Here is a 22,879-nt window from a genome sequence, read left to right as displayed (position 1 = left end):
TTTCCCTTTGAGCTTAGCACTGAAGGTTACAGGGAAAATCTTAACAACTCTTTATATCTGAAGAATCTCGGGAGATTTAATCAGATTTAAATATTTAAGGAAGCAACTGTTTCCACTGGAACTGTGGTTTACACAGAGTGTGCCACGGAGGGGTAAAGGGTCTTGATGTGTGGGGTTTATAAGTTTTTCTTTGTTGTGAGAGGTTAAGGTAAAGTGGTAACATCTCTTTGTAAAAAGTCAATACATTTTAAGAATAAACATCTGATAATAATCTAATACATTTGAAAAGAATTCTAATAAATTGATGACACAGTTTATTCACTCAGCGGAGTGTGAAGAGGGTAAATAAAAGCACTGTCTGTGGCTTCAGTGACTCAGGCCTGAAGACTCTCACATTCAGTGCATGAAAAAATAAAGGTACAGTACAGGAACGTTACTGTCACTAAACAGTGTAGTGTATCTTTAAAGGTACAGCAGTGGTGTTAGAGTCCAGTTGTGTTCCTAAAGGTTCATTACAGTCTCTTCTCCAGAAGGAGAGGGGTGTCTCTGTAATCTTTCAATACACAACTGTGGAGAATTAAAGAACACAATAAAAGTCCTGGAGAAACGGGGCCAATGAACTCAACTTTATAATCTCCAGTTAATATAGAATAAGGTACAGTTCTGTTCCCTAATTAAAGGTACGGTATATGTTCCATTGAGGGTACCTCCACAGAGACAGCTTTTCTGAGAGCATGGAGAGAATGAGATGACCAGGTCTGCATGCTCAAAAACATGGTTCCTGTGTTTGCTAAAGCACTTAAGGATGCTACACTGACTTGAAATGCCACTAGCTTTCTGTATTCCCACCTAAATAAACCCCAACCAGATGGAGCCTCTCCATGGGCTTATCATCTCAGACCCAAGGGTCGTCATCCTCACTGCCCCAGGTCAAATCTGTACTCGAATAAAGTGACATAGTCTCTGGTAACATGCAAAGAATAAATCAGTATTACATTAGAGAACCCACTGTGTATCTACACATTATTAATATTATCAGTAGTTCTATAATTACAGACTGTAGTCCATCTGTTGCTCTGCATACCCTGTGTGTGTGTGTGTGTGTGTGTGTGTGTGTGTCTGTGTGTGTGTGTATTGTGCTGGTACGAGTGGATCAGACACACTTACTCAAACACACTGTTCCACCTTAAAAGATGTGGAGCGAGTTTCTGAATGAAAATAAACAGGATGGTACTGTGTTTTGCTGTGAGAACAGTAGCTCCCCAGAACCTTCGACATTCCCTTTAATTATTCATATATTTTTCCATACCCTTAATATTTACAGTCTTATAAATAATAAAGTTTCCAATGTTGTATAATAAGCTCCAAATTTTCAATGAATATTTTAAATATTGTTACATACGTGTTTAATGTTAACAGCTCTGACCGTGAGTCGTGTTACAGTCGTGAACATAAATCACCACCGCACTAAAGTGACAGTGTATTGGTGTGTTAATGAATGCAGTAGTGAATATGACCATCACAGAGCTGTTATTGACTCCACAGAGCTTCATTCATCTCTTACATGTTAATCACACACACATTCTTCACTCCGTCTGCAGAGATGACATTTAACCGAGGAACATTAGCGAGGGACACAGCACCTCATTTCGGACGTCATTCCCACGCAGGGTCAGAGGTCATTTAAGAAGGTCTCAGGGGGGTTCATTCATGACGAATAAACACACTATCACTTCTCTCTTTCTCTCCCTGTTACTCTCTGTCTCCCTGTTACTCTCTCTCTATCTCTTTATTTCTCTCTGTTTCTCTCTCTCTCTCTTACTCTCTCTCTGTCTCTCTGTTACTCTCTCTTTCTCTATTTCAGATGCCGGAGTGTTTTGATCATTCTGTGGTGCTGAATCAGTTGCGGTATTCCGGGATGTTGGAGACAGTGAGGATCCGGAGGGCAGGTTTTCCGGTTCGGAGAACATTCCAGGAGTTCTGCTGCAGGTCAGTCCCATGTTCTATTCTGTACGCTTTTGAAATAACAGTTGAGATCAAAAGTCTGTGGACACCAGCTCGTCCCGCGTTTCTTCTGAAGTGAGGGGTATTAACCAGGAGTGTGTTCCTCTTTACTGCATTAACATGCTCTGATCTCCTGGAAGACTTTACCTTTAAAGTTCAGACCTGAGAGCAGTGCCGAGGTCAGTCCGTGTGCCACAGGTTTAACGGGTAATGTTTGTACAGTTGTGTTTTTTTTTTCTCAGGTATTGTGTGTTGCTGAGAGGCCTGGCCATGTGTGATGACCAGAAGGAGGCGTGTCTCCGATTGCTCCGCCTCTATGACAGTAACAGCGAAGAATGGCAGCTGGGAAAAACAAAGGTTCGTTTGAGGAATCCTTCAGTGGCTTTTACATCACTTTCACCATTATTCCAGTCACCATTCTTTAAAGCTTCTCCCACTTTTGTGTGTGAGGGGGGGTTCTAAATGTTTGTTTTGTTCTGAAAGGTGTTTCTAAAGGAGAGTCTGGAGCTGCGATTGGAAAAGAAGAGAGAGGAGGAGGTGCTTAAGGCTGCAGCCATCATACAGGCTCATATACTGGGCTACAGAGCACGGTAAACACACACACACATTCAATAACATACACACACATCTATACATTCTAGAGTTATTTAAGCTGTGGAAGTCAGGGTAAGACTGTGTATATCAATGAGATTTAGGAGCTTTACTTGATTGTTTCTGCCACTAAACGTCTCAGTAGAGCACCAGCATCTCAGACCAAAACAAATGCTTCATATTCGTCCACTTCAGCTGTGCCTCCCTCCTTACTTTTGTGCTCTCAACACTGTGTTGTGAAGTACAGAGAAAGTGGAGCAGTTAAAACGGAGCAGTTAAATTTTTTAAATAAATTAATCATACAGGTAAAATCTAATGTTACATAGCTAACATAATCAGACCTAGCTCTAGTCACTCTTGAAAACAGATATGGGACATCCATCAAGTTGCTTATGTATGCGTCAAGGAGAAGGAAAGTCTGTTCGGGGTCATGGCTTTAAAATTATTTTGTTGTTTCACTCACCTTTACATAAGAACGAGTTGTTTTGCCGCTATGTTGTTGTTTAAAATGTTGGATATAGCACTTTTAAGCAACAGTGGATGTTATATTTACCTTAAAATGAACCTTAAAAAGTCTCTGTTCTTGCCAAGCTGGACTCAGCACTGAGAAACTGCACTATGTATCCTCAGGAAGTGAGCAGGAAAACACCCCACTCTCTCCCCTCCCGTTGTTTTTACGGCAGTGCTATGAACGTGTATAATATTCTGCATCTTTATTGGGAGCAAAAATAGATAGATAAAAATAGATGCACATTTATTCTCAAATGTATGGGGGGGATACTAATGATGCAGGAAAAACTTTAATCACTAGGAGGTAAATAAACATCCCCAGGACAGAGTTACAGCTGCTGGTCATTCCTGTAACCACTAGGGGTCAGTGTTGTCCACTGCTTTTAAAAACTGAGCAATGAAGCCTTTTCTGAAACAGTTTAAAAAACAACTTCACTTTGCTCCACCAATCTCCATTTTTTTTTTTGATGCCTGCCTTTAGGAGGCAATACAGGCAGCTGCTGCAGAGTGTAGTGTTGATCCAGAAGAACTGGAGAGGGCTATTCTTCCGCCGACGCTTCCTGAAGCTCCGCTGGGCCTCTGTAACCCTCCAGAAAAGAGTCAGAGGTCAAAGGGCACGGCAACTATATTCACAGCTCCTACAGGAGAAGAAGAGGAGGGAGGAGGAGGAGAGGAGGAGAAGAGAAGAGGAGGAACTAGAGAGGTGTGTGTGCATTTCCTAGGACAGGCTCAAATATGCGGAAAATCTTATAATTAAAATTATAATTAAATATAATTTAAAACAACACTAGGTAATATCTTTACCATAAAATTACAGCTTCTACATCATTGTGATGCTCCACTGATCTGTAACAAGGAGGAAAAGCCTCTGTTGTTGTTACTCTGGGTTCAGCACTGCAGAAACTGCACTATGTAACTATTAGAGGTGGGTAGGAAACTACCCCCCAGCCCTCTACCATGATTTCAGGACAGTGATGTAAAAATGAATTACACCCTGCAACTTTAGAGGAGCAAAATGACCACATCTTACCTAGAGTTCCTTTAATCTACAGATTCACATTCGCTTCTAATTCTTGTTTTTCTGTGTTTATTTAGAGAGAGGCAGAGGATTGAGAGAGAGCGGCAGGTCCGAGAGGTAAATACACGATCAGTGTTCATGGAATCTGATCGTTTTGGAATATTAAAAATCAGTCATATTTTTCTTGTTGCATGCTGGGTAATGTAGTTCTTTGTCACTTTTGCACAGGCTGAGGAGGCACGAATACAGGAGGAGGCCCAGCGAAGGAGAGAAGAGGAGGCCCAGCAAAGGAGAGAAGAGGAGGCCCAGAGAAAAACAGAAGAGGAGGCCCAGCGAAGGAGAGAAGAGAGTCCTCCGAAACAACACATTCCTGCCTTGTGTGCTACTACTGAGAGTGAAGACGTGTTTTTGGAGGTGGTGCGCCCCCAAGAAGCCTCTCAGGTGGAAGAGATCCTGCGTCTGGAGCGAGAGATTGAGGGTTTGAGGAGACAGAAGGAGACGAGAGAGCAGAGTCTGACTGCGCAGTCGTTGGCTCGCCTGCAACAGCTGCGCGATCAGGAGCTGCTGCGGCTTGAGGAGGAGGCCTGCCGTGCAGCTCAGCAGTTCCTCTCTTCTCTCAACTTTCATGAGATCGATGAGTGTGTGCGCAACATTGAGAGCTCGCTGGTGCTGGAGGGCACCGTGGGCGGTGGCCGGGTGGGTGAGGGCGGGGAGGAGGAGGAAGTAGATGAAGGCTTGGGGGCAGACGAGGAAGGTTTTAAAGACTCTCCGAACCCCAGCGAACACGGCCATTCGGACGGACAGAGGACCAGCGGGATCCGCACCAGCGATGATTCATCAGAGGAAGACCCTTATGCCAACGACCGCATGGCCCAGCACCCGGCCCCGCCCACAAACCTGCCCCCCGCTTACCACAGCGGCAGGGACGCGTCCTGTTTCAGAAACCAGCTGTCAGAGCAGGAGGAGGAGGAGGAAGAAGTGGAGCTTATTCCTCCTAATGAGGACTCGGATTACGATGCTGATGATTATGACGAAGATGGGGTGAACCTTCCCCCCAGCATGCCCCTCTGTCTGCCCCAAAACGGACGCTGGTCAAATGATTATCGCAGCTCCCTCGCGACCAGCACCAGTGCCAGCTCTGGAGCGTACAGGTTCAGCTCCGAGGGAGCTCAGTCCTCAGTGAGTCTCTACACATTCCGGCTAGATTCACTTCTCTTCCATCTGTGCTTTGCTGGTGTCGACACTAACTTCCAACATGTCCCTGTCAGCGGATACTTTAAACAATATTAGCTTACAGTTATTATTTGCATAATCCCTCTTGCTCTCTCTCTCCCCCTCTCTCTTCCTCCCCCCCCCCTCTCTCTCTCTCTCTCTCTCAGTTTGACGACAGTGAGGATGACTTTGACAGACTTGATACAGATGAAGAATCCTTGTATCGAAGAGATTCTGTTTACAGCTGTGTGACTCTGCCGTACTTCCACAGCTTCCTCTACATCAAAGGTAACACAAAACAAACGTCTTCCCTCTGCTCCTCTCCCTCCTTCAACATTACTGTATTCAGCACGTTTAACACACTGTGTGTGTGTGTGTTTGTGTGTGTGTGTGTGTGTGTGTATGTGTGAGCAGGTGGTCTCCTGAACACCTGGAAGCGACGCTGGTGTGTATTGAAGGACGAGACGCTCCTGTGGTTCCGGAGCAGGCAGGAGGCGCTGAAGCAGGGCTGGCTGATGAAGAAAGGCGGAGGTTCATCCACTCTCTCTCGCAGAAACTGGAGACGTCGCTGGTTTGTCCTGCGTCAGAATAAGCTCATCTACTATGACAATGATGCCGAGGACAGGGTGAAGGGCATGTTGGAGCTTCATGAGGCCAAGTAAGAGCTTAAACACCAAGCTGCTGTGGAGGGTGGACAACATTGGTTATTTCTATACTTACAGAGACTGTAAATATTCAAAATCAAAATGATGCTGGGGTAGGTAGGTCCACTAGTACCTGCTGTCCGATGCCCCTGGGGGGTGGGGGGGGGGGTTACACAAGGTCTAACAGCAGCATGGAGAACAGTCGGCAGGACAATAGGCAAAGACCAATATGGAGGTGTTTCACTGTTCTGTTTTTTCTCTCTTTCTCTGTCTCTCTCCCTCTCCCTCTGTCTGTCTGTCTCTCTCTCTCTCTCTCTTGCTCTCTCTCTCTCTCTGTGTGTGTACTAGAGAGATCATTGATAACACAGGGAAAGAGAATGGAATAGACATTGTAATGCCTGAAAGAACATACCACCTGATAGCAGACACTGCAGAGGACGGCAGGTAAAAGAAAATTAATTATTTTCTGTGTGTGTGTGTGTGTGTGTGTGTGTGTGTGTGTGTGTGTGTGTGTGTGTGTGTGTGTGTCTTTGTGTGTGTGTGTGTGTGCAGATGAATTTTTAATTGTATGTTTCTCTGCGCTCTGCAGTCATTGGTTCAGTGTTCTGAGTCAGGTTCACACCTCCACAGAACAGGAAATCAGAGAAATGCACGATGAACAGGCGAACCCACAGAACGCTGTAGTGAGTACACACACAACAGCCAAAATAACACACACACACACGTGGAGACATAGTGTACTTATTATTAATTCATTAATGATTCATTCAATACGTTTTTTTTATAAAACGTTTTTTCTTTGTAATTATAGTAGTTCCATAAATAACCCACTGTTATAAAATGAGTGTTTCTGTGTCCAAGGGCACGCTTGATGTGGGAATGATCGACTCAGTGTGTGCCTCAGACAATCCAGAGCGGTAAGAACACTGCATACATATGGGACTGAGTGTGTGGATGCATCGACACGGGGAAAGAATTTATTATTCACAGAGATTTGTACAACAAATTGTTTAGTGGTTTTTATTTTGAAAGACTTTCCTAGTTTACATTTATAGATGATACCTCTCTCTCTCTCTCTCACACTCCCTCTCTCTCTCTGAAGACCAAATTCGTTTGTGATAATAACTGCTCACCGTGTGCTGCACTGCAATGCAGAAACCCCTGAGGAGATGCACCACTGGATCGCACTTCTGCAGCGCTCCAAGGGAGACACTCGTGTCCAGGGCCAAGAATTCATCATCAGGGGTGAGAGGTCATAAAGTGTAAAGTCAGATCTCGGACTTGGAGCTTAGTCTCAGAGCAGAAGCCAGGGTTAAGTTTCTAAAGCCTTGTGGCAGACGGAGAAGTGGTTTTGAACCACACAGACAACTCTAAATTGCCTCAGGGGTTTTGATGATGCTCCATGACTCCAGAGAACTACCTTCACTTGGCACGGACCGTCGTGACCTTTCGGGATGCGTTTCCACGGCATTGTTCCCACTACATTGTTCCCACTCTTCTTGACTCTGCTCTTTTGCTTGTCCATTAGGCGGATGTCCATTTCCTGGGCACTTGTATAGTCCCTGCCTGCTCCTGGCTCCAAGTGAGCCACAAAGGTGACAAGTTAACATTGCAGAGCACTGATTGGCCAGAGAGACATGTCAGTCACCACAAAATGCAGACATCCAGCACAAACTTGCCTCTTGGATTAGTGGCTGATGAAAGAAGAACCTGATGGAGCAATGGATAGAAAAACTCCACTGATCTGTGTTTAGTTCTAAACAACCACACGCAAATACACAATGAGTAAACAAGCCTGACATTGTTGTGGTTTCCAAAGCCAGCGGTTCCCGTTAGAGATGAGGTTGAGTAGAGTAGGTACTGTGCAAAGGAAAAGTGCCATTTATCTCACACATTCACTTACGACAGCTGTGAAGCTAAGATGAGCAGTGTTATGATTTTGATGAACATATTTTTGGCTCCTCACCACTGCTTCTTTCTAATAAAACACTGTCTGTATGTTCCTCTGTGTTTCAGGGTGGCTCCATAAGGAGATGAAGGGCAGTACCCGTGGAAACATGAGGCTAAAGAAGCGCTGGTTTGTGCTTACGCATAATTCTCTGGACTACTACAAGAGTTCAGAAAGAAATGCTCTTAAACTGGGCTCTCTGCTTCTGAACAGTCTCTGCTCTGTACTGCCACCTGACGAGAGAGTGTACAAAGAGACAGGTCAGAATACACACACACACACACACAAACCTGTTACAGACTGTTGAACGGTTATAATAGTAATACAGAAATATGAATTTGATTTTCAGTCATTTTATTGGAATTAAATTATTCATACCTTGTGTGTGTGTGTGTGTGTGTGTGTGTAGGTTACTGGAGTTTGACCGTGTTTGGCCGTAAACATTCGTACAATCTGTACAGTAAACTACAGAGTGAAGTGTCTCGCTGGACCAACGCTGTGCAGAACGTCATTGATACAAAACCTCCTATTGACACACACACGCAGCAGCTAATACAGGACCTAAAGGTAACACACACACACACACAAACTCAGGGCTACGTTTACACAGCAGGGTAAAGTGACCTAGATCTTTGCTCTTAAACTGACCCATGTGTGCCGCAGGACTCTGGACTTATCCAGAGGTATCCAGACGCAGGACTTATTAGATGTAAAGGTCCAAATGTTCTGTTCAAAGCACTGTTCGCTGTATCCCACAACCACCTGCTTACTTTTTCAGAATGATTTACTTTGTGAAAAAGTATAGAATAAAGATTGAATAGAATGTAATACATGAAGTGATTGTCCACAATCCAGCGTATGAACTTTTTTTTCAGTTCTGTTCACGAACATGAGTTCTCCAATGAGTCGACAAAATCCAATCTGAAACACTCAGATTCAGTGCAGTTTTGTTGTTCACACAAAAGCCACACAAAAAAAACATTGGTGACTCAAGAAGAAATAAGTATTAGATTTGGGCCACTTCTATCTGAATATAGCCAAAGCCAAAGATTATTAAACAAACTGGTGTTTATTTACTTACTTACTTACAGTGATGGACTAGCGCCCTCTCCAGGATGTGTTCCTGCGTTGCACCCAGAGATTCTGGGCAGGATCCGGACTCACTGTACTGAACACAATAAAATAGTCGCAGAAAATAAATTTGAAAAGATTTAATGTCTATGTGAATACTAACAGAACCCAAAACTGAGTCTGACACATGCTGTTCTTGTTGGGGTTTCAGGAGAACTGTCTAAACCCAGAGGTGGTTGATCAGATTTACAAGAGGAACCCAATCCTGCGCTACACACACCATGCTCTGCACACACCTCTTCTGCCCCTGCCCTATGGAGACGTCCACCACAGCCGTGAGTACCACAAACCGTTACTCAATTAAACATGTACAAAAACAAAAATGTATTACCTGCCCCTCACAGAAGAGGAAAAGCAAGCTGATACTGTCCGATCTCTCCTGATCTGTCAGTGTGTGGATCTGGGTACAAACCATGAGCTACAGATAAGACAAAGTCAAGGACAGTAGGAAAGAAAGGTTCACAAGAGAATTTGGACACAGCTGAGAGCAGGAGAGTAAACTGACCACATATGAGGAAAAAACCACACTCTACTAAACTATACGTACTGTAAATACATTGATACAGTGAAAATTAGTAATGTATGGCTATTATTATTAATAAACTGCTTCCCATTAAGTCCTCACTCGCTGAACAGGCTACAACCTTTAAAGGGGTTAATGCAGTTTGTTTATATTCAGAAGCTCCATGTCTTTTAAGGTGGAGCGGTGTGTGTGAGTAAGAATCGACTGTATCATTTAAGGTGGAGTGGTGTGTGTGAGTAATAAGCGACTGTATCTTTTAATGTGGAGCGGTGTGTGTGAATAAGAATCGACTGTATCTTTTAAGGTGGAGCAGTGCGTGTGAATAAGAATCGACTGTATCTTTTAAGGTGGAGCGGTGTGTGTGAGTAATAAGCAATTGTATCTTTTAAGGTGGAGTGGTGCATGTGAATAAGAATCGACTGTATCTTTTAAGGTGGAGCAGTGCGTGTGAGTAATAAGTGACTGTATCTTTTAATGTGGAGCGGTGTGTGTGAGTAAGAAGCGACTGTATCTTTTAAGGTGGAGCGGTGTGTGTGAGTAAGAAGCGACTGTATCTTTTAAGGTGGAGCGGTGTGTGTGAGTAAGAAGCGACTGTATCTTTTAAGGTGGAGCAGTGCGTGTGAGTAAGAAGCGACTGTATCTTTTAAGGTGGAGCGGTGTGTGTGAGTAAGAAGCGACTGTATCTTTTAAGGTGGAGCGGTGTGTGTGAGTAAGAAGCGACTGTATCTTTTAAGGTGGAGCGGTGTGTGTGAGTAAGAAGCGACTGTATCTTTTAAGGTGGAGCAGTGCGTGTGAGTAATAAGCGACTGTATCTTTTAATGTGGAGCGGTGTGTGTGAGTAAGAAGCGACTGTATCTTTTAAGGTGGAGCGGTGTGTGTGAGTAATAAGCGACTATCTTTTAAGGTGGAGCGGTGTGTGTGAGTAAGAAGCGACTGTATCTTTTAAGGTGGAGCGGTGTGTGTGAGTAAGAAGCGACTGTATCTTTTAAGGTGGAGCGGTGTGTGTGAGTAAGAAGCGACTGTATCTTTTAAGGTGGAGCGGTGTGTGTGAGTAAGAAGCGACTGTATTTTTTAAGGTGGAGCGGTGTGTGTGAGTAAGAAGCGACTGTATCTTTTAAGGTCGAGCGGTGTGTGTGAGTAAGAAGCGACTGTATCTTTTAAGGTGGAGCGGTGTGTGTGAGTAATAAGCGACTGTATCTTTTAAGGTGGAGCGGTGTGTGTGAGTAAGAAGCGACTGTATCTTTTAAGGTGGAGCGGTGTGTGTGAGTAATAAGCGACTGTATCTTTTAAGGTGGAGCGGTGTGTCTGAGTAAGAAGCGACTGTATCTTTTAAGGTGGAGCGATGTGTGTGAGTAAGAAGTGACTGTATCTTGTTGGTGTCTGAAGTGTAAATTGTAAGTGTTTATTCACTGTTTGAATTCCCACAGAAACTCATGTGTAACTCGAGCTGTTTAGTTTTGTAGCACTTTCTCTCTGTGTTTACTTTCATGCAGTTAGCGCTCTCCTGAATTTAGAGTCAGTTCCACCTTAAGTAATGTAACTGTAACAGCAAAAATAAGTCAGAGTTACCCCCCTATGGTGCAGGAATAGAGCAACATCCTCATCTCAGTTGGTGCTTTTCACGATTGGAGTCTCTCCGTTGTCTAAAAGAAAGATAGATGCCTTTTCTGTGCCATGAGCAGAGAGACAAAGCCTAGCATACCACACTGAGACAGCTTGTTTATTTACTTGTTTAGTGACACTAAGCTTCATAAACACATTAGACATTAAACCGACTGGAGAGCAGCAAATGGTGATGAAAATGTTTTTTCATTACAATCATGAACGTCAACTTTAACTCTCTCTCTCTGTGCTGCAGATGAAAAAGGGCGGAGCTACAGCACTCTTCAAGCTGAGGCTCTGAAGCTGTTCAGTGCTCTTCAGCAGCTGGAGGGCGTGGCCGACCCTGTGCCAGTCATCCAGAGCATTCTGCAAACTGGTCATGAACTCCGCCCCCTGAGAGATGAACTCTATTGCCAGGTCATTAAGCAAACAATACGCCCACCTCAGCCAGGAGGCCCGGCCCACACCAGCGGCTGGCGAATCATAGCCTGCATGTGCTGTACATTTAGCCCCGCCTCCCGAAGCATCCTCAAGTACCTTAAATTCCACCTCAAGAGGTGAGAGATCCTAGTGTGGATTAAATGTTCTTGTAAAGCAGGGGTTCTTAACCTGGTGGTCTCAGCAAATGTGATTTTAGAATAAAATATAGAAATGCAGTTTATTCCTCTCAGGGCAGTTCATACCCACTATTTATACTTCTGCATTGACTCGACCCAGAGCCTACGTCACAGGCTACAGAAGAGCCCTGCGCTGTTGTGAGCGTTTATTCTTCTGCGTTAGTGTTTGCATCACTCTGCAATTACACCTCCACACCACTCAATCTCAAACACTAACACTTTAGTGGTGTAGTAGGGTTACTTTTATAAATCGTTAAAGTACACTATTTAGGGAGTAGGGCGCTCTCTGGGACAGAGCAGAGTTTACACGAGGTGCCAGAAATGAAAGATACCTGTGTTCTACATTTTGATTGGTCCCTGAAGTCCTCACCGTGTCTGAGGAAATCTCTGTGGGAGCATCAGAGTTCGCACCGATGCGTTGCTTTGATGCAGAAGTATAAATTGGGCTTATACACATTTCTACAGCAACAAGATTACTGAGCAGTGTATTGATATATACACACGACTGTCACTTGGGCTGTAGACATGGAGTATTTGCAATGTTTCCACTTATAACGCACTTATTAATAAATAAAGGTGGGTCACAAAATGTTGTTTACCCCAAAAAAAGAGCCGCACTGTAAAAAATAAAATAAAATTAAAAAAAAACACGAAGGTTAAGTGCCTCTTCTTTAAATTTATAATTTATAAATGCATCCAGGATCATCCCAGACGTGCACTGACACATAAATTATTGACTTGATTAGGACACGGGAATTATACCCGGGCACAGAGATGGATCAGTACGCAGCGTTTTCCCAAGAAGCACTGCGGCTCATGCGTGGGCGAGAAAGTGTGCCCTCATGGGAAGAACTCAGCGCCATCCTTAGCCGACAGGAAATGACATCAACTGTATACTGCCATGGGGGTGGGTCCTGCAAAATTACCATCAACTCTCACACAACGGCAGGAGAGGTGTGTACAGCTGATATGGCACTGTTTATTTCAGAGCTTACCTTTTGCTAGTAAAATTTAATTAAGGTGTGCGTGTGTGTGTGTAGGTGGTAGATAAGTTACTGAAGGGTCTGGCGATGGAGGACAGTAAGAACATGTTTGCTTTGTTTGAACACAACGGTGACACAGACAAAGCCATCGAGAGCCGAACCATCGTGGCTGATGTCATTGCCAAGTTTGAGAAGTGAGTTAAGGGTTTTTTTCCAAATAATATAGTTGTGATTTCCACTGAATTGGCCACAGATCCAAGGAGCATTTTAACCTCTTCAAAAGACCACGGCGTAATTTTACGAGCTGCTGTCGTGAGTCGGATAAAAACAAATGTGATCTCTGCTGCAGCTGGAGATTTTACAGATGGAGAGTTGGTGCTGGATGTCTGCATTTCACCATGTAAACAAGCCTCTGAGGCCAATCAGCGCTCTGTAATGTTTACGCATCATGTTTAGCCATACACATCTACTCTGTGTGAGCAGGGAATAAAAAAGTCCCCTTTTTCAGGGACCAGGTGCCTAACTTACATAATGGAAAAGCAAAAAAGCAGAGCGCAGCTGAGCCGAGTAGGTACCATGCAGCAGAAAAGTGCCATTAAATGCACCCAGTCAATAGCTGTACTTTTGTATTTACACAAAAGGTGTAGGGTGTACTTTTACTGTATTTACAGACAGTAATCCATGTTCTCCCTTATAGCTTTGTCCTTCAATGGTCAGGACCGCCACAGATCATGCACTTACTATCTCTCTATCTCTCTCAGGCTGGCAAAGGGAGGAGAGGAGCAGAATGGAGGATGGAAGTTTTATTTTAAACTCTACTGCTTCACAGACACAGAGAATATTCCCACAGACAGCGTGGAGTTTGCCTTCATGTTTGAACAGGTCAGACGTCCTGCTGTGTTCTGTTCTGTAATGTACCCTTGGCATCTCAGAATGTGTTGCTTTTTTATACATGTATTGACCAAAAAAAATCTGCCCTGATAGAAATGTCAGAAACTCATAGTTATGTCTCAGATATGCAAATAATTTGTTAACTGCCTTTTAAAAAGGCTCTCGGAGGCTACTTTTGGGTAGTGTACCTGTTGATGAGACATTGTTGACTGTTAGAAATGCCTCTTGTATCCAGGTGTTCCAACAGGGTCCTAGAGCCTCCATTCAGTTGTACAGCTTTCCCCAATATCGCTCTAATATTGTAATCACTTATTCATTTTTGTCAATGAGTGTAGAATTCACTGATAATTGAAAATAAATACATTTTCTCTCTCTCACTCTCTCGCTCTCTATCTCAGGCTCATGAGGCAGTCATTTCAGGGCAGTACCCGGCTCCTGAGGAAACCCTGCAGTTCCTAGCTGCTTTAAGACTACAGTATTTGATTGGGGACTACACTTCCCATAATGCTTTGCCAGAGTTAGAGCAGGTGTTCCCCATGGCCCGGGTACGAGCTCGAATCCAGCGCTTCATTCCAAGCAGTGCCATGGGGAACGGAGAGAAAAAGCGAGGCAGTTTCCTGGAGGGAACTCTGAGACGGAGCTTCAGGGGCTCCCTGGGGCGGCAGCGTCAGGGGGATGGGCCGGCTGCATTGGAGGCATGGCTCCAGGAAGAAAAAGCGGCGCTAAAAAGCTGCTTGGTGGAGAAGTGGAGAAAGCTTCAGGGGATGAGTCAGAATCACGCCATGGTTAAATACATGAACCTGGTGCGGGAGTGGCAGGGTTATGGATCTACACTCTTCAGTGTGGAGGTGAGAATCCACACACAAACGTACAGAGTTTTTAGATCCCTGTCATTTTTTCAAAAATCAACTAAAGATCATTAACCCACCCACCCCACAGTGTGCAGATGGTGTGTATCCTGCTGAGCTGTGGTTGGGAGTTAGTCGGAAGGGAGTGTGCGTTTATAAGCGAGGAGAGCTGTGGCCCCTGGAGATTTTCTCCTATGAAGCCATTCTTTCCTTTGGAGCTCCACAGCCCAATATTTACAAAATCAGTGTGGAAGGAAGAGATCTGCTGTTCCAGACAGTCCAGGTAACTCAACACCTTGCTCATACACATCTGCAGAACAGGAAGGAACCATATGTAAGGAGATCTGAGCTGGCTGGATATTATTATAGTTGTTGTTGTTGTTATTATTATTATCATTGGCTTAAAAAATTGGTGGGTAAAGCCTAAACAAAACAAATGGAGAGTAAATGCTATTTCATGTTTTAAAATCACACACACACACATTCCAGAAAAGTTGGGACACTTCCTAAAAATGCAATAACAACTCAAAACTGTAATTTGTTAATTCCTTTAACTTTTATTTGTGCTGGAAACTGGTCTAATGTGTTTATGAAACCCTAGTGTCAGTAAATGAGTAAAAAAAAAACAAAGGGGCTCAATCAGTCATGCTAGGTATCATCTCTCTGCTCACCGTGAATAAGAAACGGTGCAGATGCCTCCACACATCCAAAATCATGTGAAGAGATGAGGATATTTCTTTATTCTTGCTCCATAGGTGGGTAATATTGATTTATTTTTGCTTTTTCAAATTCGGGAGATGGCTAACTGCATGAACTTAAGAGAGAACTGAAGTTTCCCACAATCACAGACGTTGTCTTTAAAAGGAAGTGTCCCAAGTCTGTGTAAATGGAGTTTGTACATTTTCCAAACGTTTGTGATGAGTGACTTCAGCTGCGTTAAAGTGCATTCACTGTGGACACAGATGTTCAGTTCTTTGTCTCTGTGTGTTTGTGTGTAAAGGTGATGGACATCGCTAAATTAATGAAAGCCTACATCAGTATGATCGTCCAGAAGCGTTTCAGCATCTGTCAGTCAATCAGCAGCCACGGCAGCCAGTGCAGCGCCTGGTGAACTGTGACCTGGAGCCTTGGACCTGTATCTGCCTTAAGCACACACACACACACACATATATGCATGCACTCACGTCATACACACACACGTATACACACACAGACAGAGTTTTTTAATTAAAGTGAGAGAAATTAGGGTTCTAAGACACTGTGATACATTCCTAGACCGTAAACAGACTGGTAAACCACCCTGCGGTGATGAGTATTGTGTAAATAACTGATGATGTCACTCACCCAAACGTGCCTACAGACACAGACGTGTGGTGTGTTGGTCGTGGCACCAGATCCATTTTATCAGTGTCCTTTTATGTCCATTTTAAATGCAGCTTTGTGTCAGTGAATGTTTCCTGAGCGTCTCTGAAATTTTATTCCAGAAGCATTTCACTGGAGCTCTGCAGGCAGAGTCTCAGCAACAAGCAACACTCTCACATTGTGCCTTTCTGTAAAACACACACACACAGAAATAAACCAGTTTATCACAGTTATAGAAACATGGACACATGTTTATTGTTATATAATGTGCAGTGTTATTATATTCTTACTGAGAAGCTGTATATTTTTATCTTTTAAAAGCCCACTAATGAATAGTGGCTGCCTTCTGTTGTTGTTATCACTGATATTATTATTATTAATCCAAAGTACGTTTTTACATTTGTTGTATAATGATTGCCAGGAGTGCAAGAAGAAAAACATCTGCGGTATGTAATTGTTCAATGTTGTGTTTTAGCTGTGGCAGGTAATAAAAGAACTTCTAAACGATGTGAATTGGCTTTATATTTGGGGAATTCTGGACAATTTAGATTTCTGATTTTTTCTGTATAGAACTGGAAGTTACGTTACAGAGAAGTCATGGGGGTAAATGTGGTAGAAATCTTTTAGTGCAGCAACCCAGCATCACCTGAACCTTCTGCTCGTAGAGAACAAGAAGCTCATCCTTAAAACCATAATTACCTGTGACCACACAGAAAACATTTATAGAAAATATTTTGTAAAATAAAATAAAATTGGGGGCGCGGTGGCGCAGCAGGTAGTGTCACAGTCACACAGCTCCTGGAGGTTGTGGGTTCGATTCCCGCTCCGGGTGACTGTCTGTGAGGAGTGTGGTGTGTTCTCCCCGTGTTCTCCTCCGGGTGCTCCGGTTTCCTCCCACAGTCCAAAAACACACGTTGGTAGGTGGATTAGCGACTCGAAAGTGTCCGTAGGTGTGAGTGAATGTGTGTGTGTGTGTTGCCCTGTGAAGGACTGGCGCCCCCTCCAGGGTGTATTCCCGCGATGATTCCAGGTAGGCTCTGGACCCACCGCGACCCTAAATTGGATAAGGGTTACAGATAATGGATGGATTAAAATTGGGAAAAATATTGGACGTGTCCTTTCACGCAGCCGCAGTTCCACAGCAGGGGGCGCCACACCCCGCTTTAATCGGTTTTAAATGTTGGTTGTGACTCAAACTGAAGGGGATGAAGAACAGTCATTGTCTGTAACCCTTATCCAGTTCAGGGTCGCGGTGGGTCCAGAGCCTCCCTGGAATCATTGGGCACAAGGCGATGATTTTTTATTTATTAATACATGCTTATTTAGCTGAAAAGATCTAACTCATAATCCACCACTGGTCCACATTAGCCGACTGACAGAGAGAGGGCGCTGAAGCAACATTTTGGAGACAATGCGGCAAAACCTGAAGAAGAAGAAGAAGAATCATCATGGCGGGAATATCGTCAATAAAAGAGTTCTTTTTTCAGTATTTTGTCGTTAGGTTTGAGTGTTCCGGTAGGGTAATAAGCAATAAACTTGTCTAATTATGTTGTGTTCGAGAATATTGTTTAAACTAAATGTATTAACATGGCAGCGGTCTGAGGTGATTGTGAGTGAAGCTGTGTGTGTTTTATAAACACTAATGTGTCTGAGGTGAACTCCCTTTTGCTGCAGTGCTCTAATGTCTGTTTTATCAGAAAGGCGAGTTTCGACCCGGAGACAGAATTTTAACTGAGGTATGAATAAAATGTTTAATATTGTATAATTAACGTAAGTAGAACTGATATTAAACTCCCGCGTTTCATTTGAATTAACACCAGGTCCTGACTGTTTCACACACCTCACTCGGATCGGTTTGATTGTTCATTTAGTTAAAGCTTTGTTAATTAGTCGTGAATGAACTGTTAATTATTTGAATCAGGTGTGAAACGAGGAAAGGTCCGTTCTATGGGGACACTGGGTTTCACTGTCGTCATGTGCTCTTTCACAGCCTTTAAGCTTTGGCTAACACTGGGCTGAGAGATTGTGAGGAGGGGGTTCATCCTAGAAACTGTGTTTAGGTAGAACATGTTTTTTTTTCCACTTTTAGTTTGAGCACTATTCTCAATAACACTCTGCTGTTCCAGTTTTTTTTTCTTCAAAATCTGTCTCCAAAATGGACTGGCACTCGGTTCTGCGCTCAGCTGTCGTCTTTTGTTCTTCAGGAGACTCTAAAGGAGGTGAGGATATTTGGACATCTTCACTCCCCTGCAATTTTACAGCCCACGAGCTTAACTCTCGACCCTGTTTTCTGAGCTCCACACAGCTGTGGATCGATGATGAAAATTAGCCAAATCTGAGAGATGGATAATATCCTTCACTTGTGATTATTTAAGAGAAGCTGTATGAATGATTGTGTGTGGGAGAGTGAATGAATGAATGAATGATTGTGTGTGTGTGAACGAATGAATGAATGATTGTGTGTGTGTGTGAACGAATGAATGAATGATTGTGTGTGTGTGTGTGAACGAACGAATGAATGGTTGTGTGTGTGTGTGAACGAACGAATGAATGAATGGTTGTGTGTGTGTGTGAACGAACGAATGAATGAATGGATGTGTGTGTGTGTTAACGAACGAATGAATGAATGGTTGTGTGTGTGTTAACGAACGAATGAATGAATGGTTGTGTGTGTGTGAACGAACGAATGAATGAATGATTGTGTGTGTGTGAGAACGAATGAATGAATGAATGATTGTGTGTGTGTGAACAAACGAATGAATGAATGATTGTGTGTGTGAACGAATGAATGAATGAATGATTGTGTGTGGGAGAGTGAACGAATGAATGAATGATTGTGTGTGGGAGAGTGAACGAATGAATGAATGATTGTGTGTGGGAGAGTGAACGAATGAATGAATGATTGTGTGTGGGAGAGTGAACGAATGAATGAATGATTGTGTGTGGGAGAGTGAACGAATGAATGAATGATTGTGTGTGGGAGAGTGAACGAATGAATGATTGTGTGTGGGAGAGTGAACGAATGAATGATTGTGTGTGTGTGTGTGTGTGAATGAATGAATGATTGTGTGTGTGTGTGTGTGTGTGTGAATGAATGAATGATTGTGTGTGTGTGTGTGAACGAATGAATGATTGTGTGTGGGAGAATGAGTGAGTGAATGAATGAATGATTGTGTGTGGGAGAATGAGTGAGTGAATGAATGATTGTGTGTCTGAATGAGATGTCTGGGCGATGATGTAAATCTTCAGTACTTGAGATGTGAGCTAAATGTAATTGCTTGCATTATAATGATGGTCTCTACACTTGAACTGAGCTCAGATAATCTGTGTGTTATTGTTCACCTGGAGGTGACGTCAGCCTCACCTCACCTGTCCCCGGTCTGCTGTTAGATCTGGGAACAGGATGAAGGTGAATGGGTTGTGGTCAGTGTAATGGTAACATGTTTGTGTTGTTTGTTTAAAGAAAGTTAGACACTCTCGCATGTACAGGAAGCTCCGGTGCTTCAGCATTGTTCCTGTTTTGAACTGTGTTCCAGAGTTCTGATCAATCTTATTGAACCATGGCTGCTGTAAAGACCCTGCAGCTCAGGTGTATCCAGAGAAGAGGTCCAAGCTGGGCGTCACATTTTAGGTATGTAAAGCATTGATAACACATTTTGTATTTGTTTGTTCATGTCTCTCTCTCTCTAACTATAATTAAAGCAATGTGCATGGTCTATATAAAGTATGAATAATGATAAACATGGAGAGTTAAATAAATGAAATATGCCAGAAGACATAATTAATGGACAGTGTTCTTAGCCGCCTTGTAGATTTACACTCCTCATGGAACCATTCTGCATTTTGAATATAATTAAATTAGTAATACTTTTTTTACAACACTGCAGATTACTTTAGAGCAATATATAAATCTTATACGAAGTCTAGAACTCGTTTTCCTTATTTGTTTATTGTTACATAACTGTTTCTTTAAATATTGGAGATGTGTTAAACATTTAATGGTAGTTTCTTTAATGAAACCTTCCTATGAAATCAGACTGAAGTCAGACTCCCATCCTGTCGCTGTGAAAAGTAAAGCATTATGAGAAACAGGAGCGTTTAAAAACAGAGCAGTGTGCTGTTGATGCAATGTGGGGAGCTCTGATTTGGGCAATGACTTCAATCCAATTTTACATTCTCTCTTTTCACCCAGGATTGACTTGGTACAGAGAGAACACACAGGGCCCAGATTCACAGACGCTGTCTCTGGGCGACATGCTGCTTGAGTGATGGGAGGAGGAAGGTCATCAGACTGAGGGCTCTCGGTGATTTCCCAACATTAGTAACTTACCTGTGATGCTGCTGTGGTTGTATCGCCCCGCGCTAGTTTAATTGGCCGTTTTACCTCTGTGGTGTTTAATGATTCTTCTTTTTTAAATAGTTCACTGACGAACTTTAAATATGCCTTAAGTATTAAAGCTGACACCCCCTTTTTTTTTTTTTTTTAAAGCTATGCACTTCATATTTGTTGATGTGATTGTGCTTCAGGTTTACATTTGACTTTTCAGTGTCAACTTCAATAAAGTCAAAACATCTCAGAATGAAAGACATGGCATTTTTCTTTGGTACGAGTGGCTCGACTGGCCTCTGGGTTTAGATTGTTTTGGATGGGTTAGAATGGCAGGACTCCATGCCCAGTGGTATGGTTTCAATGGGACAGTACCTGAACGCACTGGGGTTCACACGAAGTTAACAAAAAAAGATGAACATCATATTTTATCATATCAAATTAACTGCCTGGCCCTGAGACGGCACAGTGGTGCAGCAGGTCACAGCTCTCTGTCACAGCTCCAGGGTCCTGGAGGTCGTGGGTTTGAGTCCCGCTCCGGGTGACTGTCTGTGAGGAGTGTGGTGTGTTCTCCCTGTGTCTGCGTGGGTTTCCTTCGGGAGACTGAGGAGTGTGGTGCCTTCTCCCTGTGTCTGCGTGGGTTTCCTTCGGGAGACTGAGGAGTGTGGTGCCTTCTCTCTGTGTCTGCGTGGGTTTCCTCTGGGTGCTCCGGTTTCCTCCCACGCTCCAGAAACACACGTTGGTAGGTGGATTGGAGACAAAAGTGTCCGTAGGTGTGAGTGTGTGTCGACCTGTGAAGGACCAGCACCCCCTCCAGCATGTGTTCCTGCCTTGCACCCAGTGATTCCAGGTAGGCTCCGGACCTACTGCGATAAGCGTTTACAGATGATGAATGGATGAACTATGAGAGATACAGTAATGAGTAGGGCTCATATAAAATAATGCTGAAAATGTCATGACTGCTGGATTAAAATTATTTACAAAGAGCAGGTTAAAGAAAATAAGGTAAACTGGACTGTGAACAAAAATAGATACCTTTTCAGATACCCTGTTTTTTTTATATATTGTCTGGTGGGTTGCTTTGCATCTCTTTTAGTGTGTGATGTGTCTTCCCTTCCTCTTCCCAGTTGTTAAATTTGTTAAATGAGTGTGTGTATATAAAGAATAGGTGAAACCCAGTCAATGCTGTACTCAGAATTTCAGGAGTCTTTGGCGCCCTCTCATGGCACATTAAACGCGGAAAAATCACGTGACCTCCACAGAGCGCTCTCCCTCCCCTCCCCTCTACCACCTCCTCTCCCTGGCGCAAATCACGGGGATTAGCAGCATCCCGTTTTACCGGAGGGTCTGATGCTCGCACTTGTGAACGGTTAGAACGTCCGTCTCTCGCTCGCGCTCTCTCTCTCTCATGCTGTCTGTTGGCGTCGGGAGCGGTGGTGTTTGATCCTGTGCTTCGCGCGAGCGCGGGAATGGCGGACCGTGACTCGTTGCCTCTGGAGATCCGCGCACGGCTTGCGGAGCTGGAGCTCGAGCTGTCTGAAGGTGAGTGGCGGTGTGTTTGCTTTTACGCGGTGCCCCGAGACCCCTTGGTGGTTTTAATGTTGATTCCTTTGACCGGGAGGTGGCTCGGAGAATCACGGCCGTTTTCCGTTAACAGAAGAAGCTCGCGGGGCCTCTGCGCTGTTTACATCAGTTGATGAATGTGCTCGCGCGATGGGATACCGAACCGAACGGAACAGAACGGGAGTGACCTTGAATAACACGGAATTAACGGACAACACCCCCGCCACACACACACACACACCTTTTTTCTTTTTTCTCTCTCTCTCTCTCTTTCTCTCTCTTTCTCCCTCTCTCTTTCTTTCTCTCTCTCTCTCTCTCTCTTTCTCTCTCTCTCTCTCTCTCTTTCTCTCTCTCTCTCTCTCTCTCTCTTTCTCCCTCTCTCTTTCTCTCTCTCTCTCTCTCTTTCTCTCTCTCTCTCTCTCTCTCTTTCTCCCTCTCTCTCTCTTTCTCCCTCTCTCTTTTTCTCTCTCTCTCTCTCTTTCTCTCTCTCTCTCTCTCTCTCTCTCTCTCTTTCTCCCTCTCTCTTTCTCTCTCTCTCTCTCTCTCTCTCTCTTTCTTTCTCTCTTTCTCCCTCTCCCTCTCTCTCTCTCTCTCTCTTTCTCTTTCTCTCTCTCTCTTTCTCCCTCTCTCTCTGTCTCACTGCGTTTGTCTCTGTTCTGGTTTGGGTTCATTCCTAATGCGGTGATAAAAGTCTGAAACATCACATAACTGAGCGATAGAGTGTGTGTTTGTGTGTGTGAGAGAGAGAGAGGGTAGGTCATGTCGGACCGAGGCGTGTTTCATGTTGATTGCATCATTTCTCTTATATTTTAGAAATTTATTGCACCGCTCGAAAACGACGGACCTCTTTATCCTCCCCCTTCATGGGTAGAGTGTATAATCTCTACAGAAAAACATTCACCATCAGTCCGACATTCAGTGCATAACCTCAGCAATATTATTGTGTACGAATGCCATCACATCCTCACAGCAATGTCCCAGTATCAAGTGTAATATCTTCCCTGAAGATTAGAGAGAGTTAGTGCAGGTAAAGAGGAACATTGCTGATCAAGACATGAACAGTATATTGAGCTTGTGTTTGTGTACAGCGCAGAGTAGTTGGCAG

The 22,879-nt window shown here is 43.7% G+C and overlaps 2 protein-coding genes and 1 long non-coding RNA gene across 4 annotated transcripts in view; all 3 read left to right on the top strand.

The window, feature by feature from the left end:
- Positions 1 to 16,375, top strand: part of LOC136675617 (unconventional myosin-X-like) — a 56,420-nt gene extending 40,045 nt beyond the window's left edge. The window contains exons 20-41 of the mRNA XM_066652260.1: positions 1,865 to 1,989; positions 2,247 to 2,361; positions 2,488 to 2,594; positions 3,587 to 3,808; positions 4,201 to 4,240; positions 4,352 to 5,302; positions 5,503 to 5,623; positions 5,750 to 5,993; positions 6,328 to 6,423; positions 6,569 to 6,662; positions 6,841 to 6,896; positions 7,082 to 7,224; positions 7,996 to 8,187; positions 8,337 to 8,494; positions 9,210 to 9,333; positions 11,440 to 11,740; positions 12,547 to 12,754; positions 12,841 to 12,977; positions 13,545 to 13,665; positions 14,073 to 14,522; positions 14,614 to 14,805; positions 15,523 to 16,375. Coding sequence (XP_066508357.1) covers positions 1,865 to 1,989; positions 2,247 to 2,361; positions 2,488 to 2,594; positions 3,587 to 3,808; positions 4,201 to 4,240; positions 4,352 to 5,302; positions 5,503 to 5,623; positions 5,750 to 5,993; positions 6,328 to 6,423; positions 6,569 to 6,662; positions 6,841 to 6,896; positions 7,082 to 7,224; positions 7,996 to 8,187; positions 8,337 to 8,494; positions 9,210 to 9,333; positions 11,440 to 11,740; positions 12,547 to 12,754; positions 12,841 to 12,977; positions 13,545 to 13,665; positions 14,073 to 14,522; positions 14,614 to 14,805; positions 15,523 to 15,633 — 4,308 coding nt within the window. The 3' untranslated portion in view covers positions 15,634 to 16,375. The remainder of the gene's footprint in view (positions 1 to 1,864; positions 1,990 to 2,246; positions 2,362 to 2,487; positions 2,595 to 3,586; positions 3,809 to 4,200; positions 4,241 to 4,351; positions 5,303 to 5,502; positions 5,624 to 5,749; positions 5,994 to 6,327; positions 6,424 to 6,568; positions 6,663 to 6,840; positions 6,897 to 7,081; positions 7,225 to 7,995; positions 8,188 to 8,336; positions 8,495 to 9,209; positions 9,334 to 11,439; positions 11,741 to 12,546; positions 12,755 to 12,840; positions 12,978 to 13,544; positions 13,666 to 14,072; positions 14,523 to 14,613; positions 14,806 to 15,522) is intronic.
- A 933-nt stretch (positions 16,376 to 17,308) lies between these two features.
- Positions 17,309 to 20,431, top strand: LOC136675753 (uncharacterized). 2 transcript variants are annotated; one of them, XR_010796218.1, is made up of 4 exons: positions 17,309 to 17,620; positions 18,011 to 18,103; positions 19,421 to 19,515; positions 20,077 to 20,431. It is a non-coding gene; the product is annotated as an uncharacterized lncRNA (long non-coding RNA). The 2 variants fall into 2 exon arrangements; XR_010796217.1 differs by lacking the exon at positions 17,309 to 17,620 and having other exon boundaries at positions 17,747 to 18,103; positions 20,077 to 20,428.
- Positions 20,432 to 21,511: 1,080 nt separating this feature from the next.
- dip2cb (disco-interacting protein 2 homolog Cb) overlaps positions 21,512 to 22,879 on the top strand; it is a 36,600-nt gene continuing 35,232 nt past the window's right edge. The window contains exon 1 of the mRNA XM_066652086.1: positions 21,512 to 21,753. Within this exon, the coding sequence (XP_066508183.1) occupies positions 21,681 to 21,753 (73 nt within the window). The 5' untranslated portion in view covers positions 21,512 to 21,680. The remainder of the gene's footprint in view (positions 21,754 to 22,879) is intronic.

The sequence above is a fragment of the Hoplias malabaricus genome, chromosome X1, assembly GCF_029633855.1.
Source record: "Hoplias malabaricus isolate fHopMal1 chromosome X1, fHopMal1.hap1, whole genome shotgun sequence".
NCBI classification, from domain to species: Eukaryota; Metazoa; Chordata; class Actinopteri; order Characiformes; family Erythrinidae; genus Hoplias; species Hoplias malabaricus.
This window is presented reverse-complemented; position numbering and strand designations above follow the sequence as displayed.